Source organism: Petromyzon marinus, unplaced genomic scaffold, assembly GCF_048934315.1.
Source record: "Petromyzon marinus isolate PM22_M1 ecotype Great Lakes invasive population unplaced genomic scaffold, UKy_Petmar_22M1.pri1.0 PM_G_Scaffold_9, whole genome shotgun sequence".
In the NCBI taxonomy this organism is placed as follows: domain Eukaryota; kingdom Metazoa; phylum Chordata; class Hyperoartia; order Petromyzontiformes; family Petromyzontidae; genus Petromyzon; species Petromyzon marinus.
In genome coordinates, this window is record NW_027423046.1 from 5,726,352 (window position 1) to 5,736,241 (window position 9,890).

The 9,890-nt window shown below is 48.8% G+C and overlaps 1 protein-coding gene across 1 annotated transcript; it reads left to right on the top strand.

Moving 5' to 3' along the window:
* Window positions 1-3,715: 3,715 nt before the first annotated feature.
* On the top strand, window positions 3,716-9,067 carry LOC142921859 (protein phosphatase 1D-like). The gene is made up of 4 exons (XM_076063194.1): window positions 3,716-3,988; window positions 4,542-4,627; window positions 5,459-5,666; window positions 9,048-9,067. The coding sequence occupies exons 2-4, from the start codon at window positions 4,550-4,552 to the stop codon at window positions 9,065-9,067; spliced, it is 306 nt and encodes a 101-aa protein (XP_075919309.1). The 5' UTR covers window positions 3,716-3,988; window positions 4,542-4,549.
* Window positions 9,068-9,890: the final 823 nt, after the last annotated feature.

Sequence of the window (9,890 nt, forward strand, 5' to 3'; positions counted from 1 at the left end):
GCAAACTTACGAAAGAGTTTAAACAATATCCCAAGCAACCCCGACCACCTTTGTCTCTCTCACAGCGCGGAGAAGCAGGAATTACACCTTATCACAAGGGGCCATCTGGAAAAGCCAGCCGGGTTTGATGAGGAGACACACCCCACCCCACACACAGCAACCAGGCAAACAAAGTTTTAAAGAAAATTGCAATATAATAATAATAACAACGTGTTAACCTTAAACGATATTCCATTATAGAACCTTACAGAACCAAGGGATATGGATTCCAACAATCTGGAAACGGACCTCTTAAACTCAGGATGAAAATTATTTTTCTTTCTAATAACTCCATCATATCAATGCGAACCTCGGTAACCCGAGAGGGGTGTCGGGAGGACGTAGTTACAAACACGAGTCTTGGCGAACATGGGACCAAATGGTATTTGAGAAATATAAAGTCGAAAGTATAAAGAGATAGGTACTCCCTACCACCGTTGTCTCTCCCGAAGAGCGCGAGAGAGGAATTTCACGCCAGGGCAAACAGATCGTTATCGCAGGAGCCATCTGTACACACACACACACGAACTCACACACACAGACCCCGCCCCCCCCTTTTCCACTGCGCAGAGAGAATTGTCTTTGAATATAACGGTCAGCCGCATTTTCAAAAGAGTGAAGTTAAGTCAAGAGTCAAGACAGATCAGCGAGTCAAGACGTCCACAGGACGAGCAGTCGCATGGAGCGGCTGGCTCCGAGCCTCGCTGAGTAGCGAGGATCGCTGAGTCGCGATGTATCAACAAAAGTGAGTCATACAGCAGTGGAGGAAACCTGCTGTCAGCGAACCAGCACGGGCGCGTTCGCGCATCTTCAAGGAGAAAGAGCGCGGCCAGCAACGCCAAGCAAGAGCGTGCAGCAGCTCAGCCAGCAGTGGAGAGAAACTGCTATCAGCGAACCAGCACGGGCGCGTTCGCGCATCTTCAAGGAGAGGGAGCGCGCGCCACCAGCGTGCCATCAGCACCAGCATCAGCACCAGCGCGTGCCAACAGCGCGCCACCAGCGTGCCACCAGCACCAGCGCGTGCCAACAGCGTGCCACCAGCGTGCTACAGCACGCAACTTCGCGTCACCGTCGTCGGCGCGACGACGGCGAGCGTTGTGCTGACTCATCCAGCCAGCGGTGGACAGAAACTGGCAGTCGTTCGTATGCCCCTCCCCCACACTCCCTTCTCACTCCCCCACCGCTACACAACGAACAAACATTTTTTTGACAAGGAAATCAACCTAGGCGTTTGCTCAACGCAAGAAATCAACAACCCTCCCATTAAACATACAAGACTCATGATAACTGCATCAACTATTAGCTGATAACGAAAAACATCGCCACCCATTGAGTTACGTTGATGAGGCAATCAGAATTATTTCAGTCGAACGCTTTAATTGCATAATCGTTGATGAATCAATGAACGAACATCGCCGTGGTACTGTGCTGACGATTTCAAGCATAATAATTTTGCATATCAGAATGTGTTAAGGATTGGATACGAATCAAAGACCGAGTGCCGTGTTGTGTAATCATTCAAGAATACGAGTTTGCATATTATAAGGTTAAGGTTTTGATAGAATAGTTCGCTTGTTTTTAATCTCTCTCTCAACAACCGATCGATTGCGTTACGTGTCGGGAATTAACCACAGGTGCCGCTATCGAGGTGAAACAACGCAATCGTGATGGTATCATGTTAACGCTGTGTTGAAATTCCAACATCCCGAGATTGAGTTTTCATATTATCCAAAAATTAAAGTTAGCTAGAAAATAAAATTGATCAAAGCAGAAGGTTTGTGTGTGATTCTTCCTGAAATTCTGCATAATATTGTTCTGCGTATGAGATCTGAATCCTGGGGACCTATCATAAGCACACTATCACCACACATAATCCATAACACACATAATTCATAATGTTCAATCGAGAGTAATTGTATCCTTATCGATAATACGGAATTTAAGAGCAGAGTCGAATCGACTCTCTCTCATTCACGCTCACAACGCCTGCGTCACTGCATACGATTAATTGCGTTATTCCAATTCATAACACAATCCTCGTCACCGAGGCTCGACCTTATAATCCATAATGACCTGCATTATCATAACCACGCCCACTCGCATAAATTAATACGATTATATCTCGAATCAGCATAATGTATGCGCATAATTACACAATTAACATAATTTCGGATAAATTATGCAAATTTAATTTAATTCTCAGTATTTTCATCAATTTTCATAACACCTATATATACAACAGGGGGATGACGTGACTCCCCCCATCCCCAACGGCCAGAGCGCTCCTAACGGCCGCAAAGAGGATTCGATTGGATGCGTGGGATGACGTCACATGACCCGGGGGGGTTGGGGGGCGGGGTTAAGGGGCTTGCTACATATATAAGTGTGGTGCAGGAGGGAGAATTTGTGGCAGAGTCCTTCTGGAGCGGCGGCAGCGGAGAGAGAGAGGAGCTAGCCGTCCTCAGGGTCCGCGCTCGGGACGCCTGCAGGGTGGAGCTGAGAGCGATCGACGACACAAAGTCCCCCAAGGCGAGAGAGAGAAACATCTTCCTCGGCCCCGTCGGGCGGCAGCGGCCGCAGAGGTGAGCGGCGGACACGGACAAAGGAGGTCAGTTCGGTCGGCTCGGGCTCAGGCGGTGGACGCACTCTGAGACGGGTAGGTGAGAGAGGAGGAAGGGCTGCTGCTGGCTGGAGGGGGACATACACGGGAAATAAATCTTAGCGCAGACTACTGACTTTGTGACGCATGTGTGTGCGTGTGTGTGTGCGTGTGTGCGTGCATGTGTGTGAAGAGCGGTGGGACAGCGATCGGCATACGACGGTGTGCGTGTGTGTGCGTGTGTGAAGAGCGGTTACGGCCTTCATAGGTGCTGCTATGAAGCACTTGCCCCTACAGTCTGTTAAGGCTATATGGGGGATCTTTGTGAAGAGCGGTGGGAAGCACTTGCCCCTACAGTCTGTTAAGGCTATATGGGGGATCTTTGTGAAGAGCGGTGGGACAGCGATCGGCTGTGCGTGTGTGTGGGTGGCTTTAATCAGCATAGGCACCTGTAAATAAATAATTAAACAGAGGGACGTTTGACTCTCACCGCAAGCGAGCGCGCAGAGATTAATTAATTAAGTGCTTACCGAGCGCGTGCAGAGATTAATTAATTAATTGCTTACCGAGCGCGCGCAGAGATTAATTAATTAATTGCTTACCCAGCGCGTGCATATTAAACTACCCTACTACGGCTGCCCGCACCCACGCGCGTGGGTGGTCGCGCGCGTGGGTGGGGGGGTCACGTGGGTGGGGGAGGGCCGTCCAGCGCCCGTTGGCTGTTGACACAACGGCTTAGTATAAATAAATAATTAACTCTGAGCAGCCGCCAGCGGCGAGTGGGGGGGGGGTGGAGGGGTGCTGACGTCACACCCCACCCGCTCGCGGGGGAGGGGGGAGGGGAAGATCAGTCCCCCCCCACCTAATGGGGAGTGTGGAGGGGGGCACTAGCCCCCCACAGATGGAACCAGGGGGGTCGGTGTGTAAATGAGAGGCTGTGTGTGTAGTGTGAGGCTGTGTGTGTACTGTGAGGCTGTGTGTGTAGTGTGAGGCTGTGTGTGTGGTGTGAGGCGTGTGTTGCCCTGGCTTGCCCTGGCTTGCCCCAGCAACGTCACGTGGTGTGCCTCGTCACTGCTGCTGCTGCTGCCACCACAACACGCTTAGGGCTTTAAGGCTTTTCTGTTTATTATTAATCTGTCATTTTCCATGATTAGTCTGTGGTTTTCATTATTAATCTGTCATTGTTGATTATGAGCCTGTCATTAATATGTCATTTTTCATTATTAACCTAATTTGTGTGTATTATTAATCTGTCATTTTTCATTATTAACCTAATTTTTGTTTATTATTAATCTGTCATTTTACGACGGCAAAAACGTGGTAGTCACGGCGACATTTGTCATCAGTGTTGTGAGTAGCCCGCACTGAGAGCACGACTACACACACAGACATACACAAACACACAGGTTGTGTGTCTGTGTGTGTGGGGTGAGGTTGCACAAGAGACACACACACAGACACACACAGACACACAGACACACAGGTTGTGTGTGTGTGGGGTGAGGTTGCACAAGAGACACACACACAGACACACACAGAGACACACACACACAGGTTGTGTGTGTGGGGTGAGGTTGCACAAGAGACACACACAGAGACACACAGAGACACACACACAGACACACACAGGTTATTGTGTGTGTATGTGTGGGGTAAGGTTGCACCAAAGACACACACAGACACACACACACAGAGACACAGGTTGTTGTGTGTGTGTGTCTGTGTGTGTGTGTCTGTGTGTATCTGTGTTTGTGTATCTGTGTGTGTGTCTGTGTGTGTGTGTCTGTTTGTGTGTCTGTGTGTGTGTGTGTGTCTGTGTGTGTCTCTGTGTGTGTGTCTGTGTGTGTGTATGTGTGTGTGTGTCTCTGTGTGTCTGTATGTGTCTGTCTGTGTGTGTGTTAAGGTTGCACCATGTCGAGCCCATTGAAGCTGATCGTGAGCGCCGATTCCAACCGTGGGGGGCGGCGCTACATGGAGGACATCACAGAGGTGGGCGGAGTCTCTGTGTGTGTGTGTCTCTGTGTGTGTCTGTGTGTGTCTCTGTGTGTGTGTCTGTGTGTGTGTCTCTGTGTGTGTCTGTGTGTGTGTGTCTGTGTGTGTGTCTCTGTGTGTGTGTGTCTCTGTGTGTGTGTCTGTGTGTGTCTCTGTGTGTCTCTGTGTGTGTCTGTGTGTGTCTCTGTATGTCTCTGTGTGTGTATCTGTGTGTCTGTGTGTCTCTGTGTGTGTGTCTCTGTGTGTGTGTGTGTCTGTGTGTGTGTGTCTGTGTGTCTCTGTGTGTGTGTCTCTGTGTGTGTCTGTGTGTGTCTCTGTGTGTCTCTGTGTGTGTGTCTGTGTGTCTCTGTGTGTGTGTCTCTGTGTGTCTCTGTGTGTGTCTGCGTGTGTGTGTCTCTGTGTCTCTGTGTGTGTCTCTGTGTGTGTCTCTGTGTGTGTGGGGAGCGATAGTGTAGCGGTTAGCGTGCTGCACTATGAACCTGGCGACCCCGAGTTCGATTCCCGCTCACGGCCAACACCCAGTGGCGATTATCTGAACCGGTCCTGGGCCTCCCCCTAGGTCGATTCGGCCTCAAACGAGTACCCGGTGCGGTGCGTGAACATCGCCACCGGGGAGACAAAGGCGGCTGGGCGTGGTGCCGGCCACCCACCCCCTCGTGTGCCCTCGCGGCCATCGCTGGCGCCGCTCGCTAACGGCACTCGCCTCTACGGTCCGCCAAGGCTGCACGGGGGATCTTTGTCCGCCGGGTCGCCGGTCGAGGCCTAGGACCGACCCACAATGCACCGCTCGCGTCACGTGACGTTCCCCTCGCCGCCCCGTGCCCGCAGGTCTCCACCGAGGGCGACGGGGACGCCATCTTCCTGGCCGTGTTCGACGGCCACGGCGGCCCCCAGGCCGCTCGATTCGCCCGCCGCTGCCTCTGGCCCTCGATCCGTGCCCAGCCCGGGCTGTGGGGCGCCACCGACCCCGCGGGAGTTTGCCACGCCATCCGTGACGGCTTCCTGGCGTGCCAGCGCGCCATGTGGGAGGAGCTGGGTGGGTCTCACGCGTGCTGCGCTATACACTACACTATACACTACTATACTATACACTACACTATACACTACTAGATATACTACACTATACACTACTATACTATACACTACACTACTATACACTACTATATACACTACACTATACACTACACTAAACACTACACTATACACTACTATACACTACACTATACACTACTATACACTACACTATATACTACACTATACACTACACTATACACTACACTACTATACATTACTATACACTACACTATACACTACACTACTATACACTACTATACACTACACTATACACTACACTATACACTACTATACACTACACTACTATACACTACACTATACACTACACTATACACTACTATACACTACTATACGCTACACTACTATACACTACTATACACTACACTATACACTACACTACTATACACTACACTACTATACACTACACTATACACTACACTATACACTACTATACACTATACACTACACTATACACTACTATACACTACACTATATACTACACACTACACTACACACTACATTACACTATACACTACACTATACACTACACTAAATTAACGTTTTGTTCCACCATTGGAACCTCGTTTGCCTGTAACACAATATGATAATTATTTTTTTTTAACCCTTTCATCTGGCAACAAAACTGACACCATTTTTTTCGTATACAAGGAGTCATTGTTTGTGCATTGAGCACAATACCTGCGGTCGGAATGCAAACACAAAACACGCAGCTCTGATAATGCATTGGCGGTGGAATTGATAAGTCCACACCCGAGACAGCTTCCCTTAGAGCCTCGTCTCACACGCGGTGTTAGACCAGGTGATGATGATGACGTCTCACACGCGGTGTTAGACCAGATGATGATGATGACGTCTCACACTTGCGGTGTTAGACCAGGTGATGATGACGTCTCACACGCGGTGTTAGACCAGATGATGATGACGTCTCACACTTGCGGTGTTAGACCAGGTGATGATGACGTCTCACACTTGCGGTGTTAGACCAGGTGAAGATAACGTCTCACACACGCGGTGTTAGACCAGATGATGATGACGTCTCACACTTGCGGTGTGAGACCGGATGATGATGATGTCTCACACTTGCGGTGTTAGACCAGGTGATGATGACGTCTCACACTTGCGGTGTTAGACCAGGTGATGATGACGTCTCACACTTGCGGTGTTAGACCAGGTGACGATGACGTCTCACACTTGCGGTTTTAGACCAGGTGATGATGATGTCACACACTTGCGGTGTTAGACCAGGTGATGATGACGTCTCACACTTGCGGTGTTAGACCAGATGATGATGACGTCTCACACTTGTGGCGTTAGACCAGATGATGATGATGACGTCACACACTTGCGGCGTTAGACCAGGTGATGATGACGTCTCACACTTGCGGTGTTAGACCAGGTGATGATGACGTCTCACACTTGCGGTTTTAGACCAGGTGATGATGATGTCACACACTTGCGGTGTTAGACCAGGTGATGATGACGTCTCACACACGCAGTGTTAGACCAGATGATGATAATGTCTCACACTTGCGGTGTTAGACCAGGTGATGATGACGTCTCACACACGCAGTGTTAGACCAGGTGATGATGACGTCTCACACAGGCGGTGTTAGACCAGGTGATGATGACGTCTCACGCTTGCGGTGTTAGACCAGATGATGATGATGACGTCTCACACTTGCGGTGTTAGACCAGGTGATGATGACGTCTCACACTTGCGGTGTTAGACCAGGTGATGATGACGTCACACACACGGTGTTAGACCATATGATGATGACGTCTCACACTTGCGGTGTTAGACCAGGTGATGATGACGTCTCACACTTGCGGTGTTAGACCAGGTGATGATGATGTCTCACACACGCGGTGTTAGACCAGATGATGATGACGTCTCACACGCTGTGTGAGACCAGGTGATGACGACGTCTCACACTTGCGGTGTTAGACCAGATGATGATGACGTCTCACACGCGGTGTTAGACCAGATGATGATGATGACGTCTCACACTTGCGGTGTTAGACCAGGTGATGATGAAGTCTCACACTTGCGGTGTTAGACCAGATGATGATGACGTCTCACACTTGCGGTGTTAGACCAGGTGATGATGACGTCTCACACTTGCGGTGTTAGACCAGGTGACGATGACGTCTCACACTTGCGGTGTTAGACCAGGTGATTATGACGTCACACACTTGCGGTGTTAGACCAGGTGATGATGACGTCTCACACTTGCGGTGTTAGACCAGGTGATGATGACGTCTCACACTTGCGGTGTTAGACCAGATGATGATGACGTCTCACACTTGCGGTGTTAGACCAGATGATGATGATGTCTCACACTTGCGGTGTTAGACCAGGTGATGATGACGTCTCACACTTGCGGTGTTAGACCAGGTGATGATGACGTCTCACACACGCAGTGTTAGACTAGATGATGATGATGTCTCACACTTGCGGTGTTAGACCAGGTGATGATGACGTCTCACACAGGCGGTGTTAGACCAGATGATGTCTCACACTTGCGGTGTTAGACCAGATGATGATGACGTCTCACACTTGCGGTGTTAGACCAGGTGATGATGACGCCAAAAGGCGCAACGTTTTGTCGTGTATGATTGGGGCCAAATGTAGCTGATAGAGGCAAAATAAACATTGAAATTGGTTTAATTTGTTGATCAGGGAAGTCTTCTGTATCTTCCACAATAGACGAAGGGGGAACATTCTCTGTGCCTGCTGCGCAATTTGAACAACCCCCCCCCCCCCCGTAACTTCACCTTAGCGCTGTTTTCAATCACCCGAAGCTGTTAACTGACGAATTTGATCTTAGTATAGGAATAGGTTTTACCCTTTTAACTGGCACAAAAACTGACACCTTTATTCAAGGCATCATGTTTGCAATAACCACAACACAAGCAGTCAAAATGCAAACAAAAGAGACAACTCTGATAATAAAAAGGGTAAAAACTATTACTAGGTTGTAAATGCTCACCCCGAGCCCTCAATACTCTGATAGTACGCTGTTTTTGAGTTGTACGCCTTTTGGCGTCTTCTGGTCCAACACCAGTGGAGACTAGGCTCTAAGAAAAGCCGTCTCGGGTGTGGACCAATCAAATTCAAGGACAGTGCCAATATTATTATCAGAGTTGTCTCTTTTGTTTGCATTTTGACTGCTTGTGCTGTGGTTATTGCAAACATGATGCTTTGAATAAAGGTGTCAGTTTTTCTGCCAGTTAAAAGGGTAAAACCTATTACTATATATTGTTACTGGCAAAGGAGGTCTCATAATGAATTTGATCTTCTCCGATGGACGCTGCTTGATAGCGGAGAGTGAAGAAACGTGAGTGTGGCTGATGCTGTCTGAAGTTACCTAGGAAATAACGAAGAGCAAAGAGAAGCGGTAGAGTTACCAATAAATTGATCAGAGTCTAATTTTATTTTGTCTCAATGTAATGGCAGGGAATATTGTCAGAAATAACGTCATCAAACACTTCGTTGCATTTCACTGTAGCACTGCATTAATGGCAGTGAATGTTGCACGATACATTTATTTCGCCCATGGCTAATGTGTAAGAGATTCTCGCAACATTTTTCATATTTGATATATTTTTGTTCAATAACATTGAAAATTGTAAAACGTTTCAAAATACAAAAAAAACTTTTACAATTTAATTTTTGTTATAACAAATTTAATAACATAAAATTCCTAGCAACAATTGTCCATCTTACCTTCCAGAGGTTTTTTTTGGCACACTCACCCACCCACTCAATCACTCACCCACCCACCCACTCACACAGTCACTCACCCACACAGTCATTCACCCACCCACCCACTCACACAGTCACTCACCCACTCAGTCACTCACCCACCCACACAGTCACTCAATCACTCACCCATCCACTCACACAGTCACTCACCCACTCAGTCACTCACTCACCCACTCAATCACTCACCCACCCACCCACACAGTCACTCACCCACTCAGTCACTCACCCACACAGTCACTCACCCACCCACCCACTCAATCACTCACCCACCCACTCACACAGTCACTCACCCACCCACCCACTCAATCACTCACCCACTGACACAGTCACTTCCCACTCAGTCACTCACCCACCCACTCAATCACTCACCCACCCACCCACTCACACAGTCACTCACCC

What these genes read in the sequence shown, in the direction of transcription:
- LOC142921859 (XM_076063194.1), top strand. Translation starts at nt 4,550, where the DNA reads ATGTCGAGCCCATTGAAGCTGATCGTGAGCGCCGATTCCAACCGTGGG. An exon ending in ACATGGAGGACATCACAGAG is followed by an intron (nt 4,628 to 5,458) that starts GTGGGCGGAGTC and finishes CCGTGCCCGCAG; the next exon opens with GTCTCCACCGAGGGCGACGG. An exon ending in CGCCATGTGGGAGGAGCTGG is followed by an intron (nt 5,667 to 9,047) that starts GTGGGTCTCACG and finishes GCTGCTTGATAG; the next exon opens with CGGAGAGTGAAGAAACGTGA.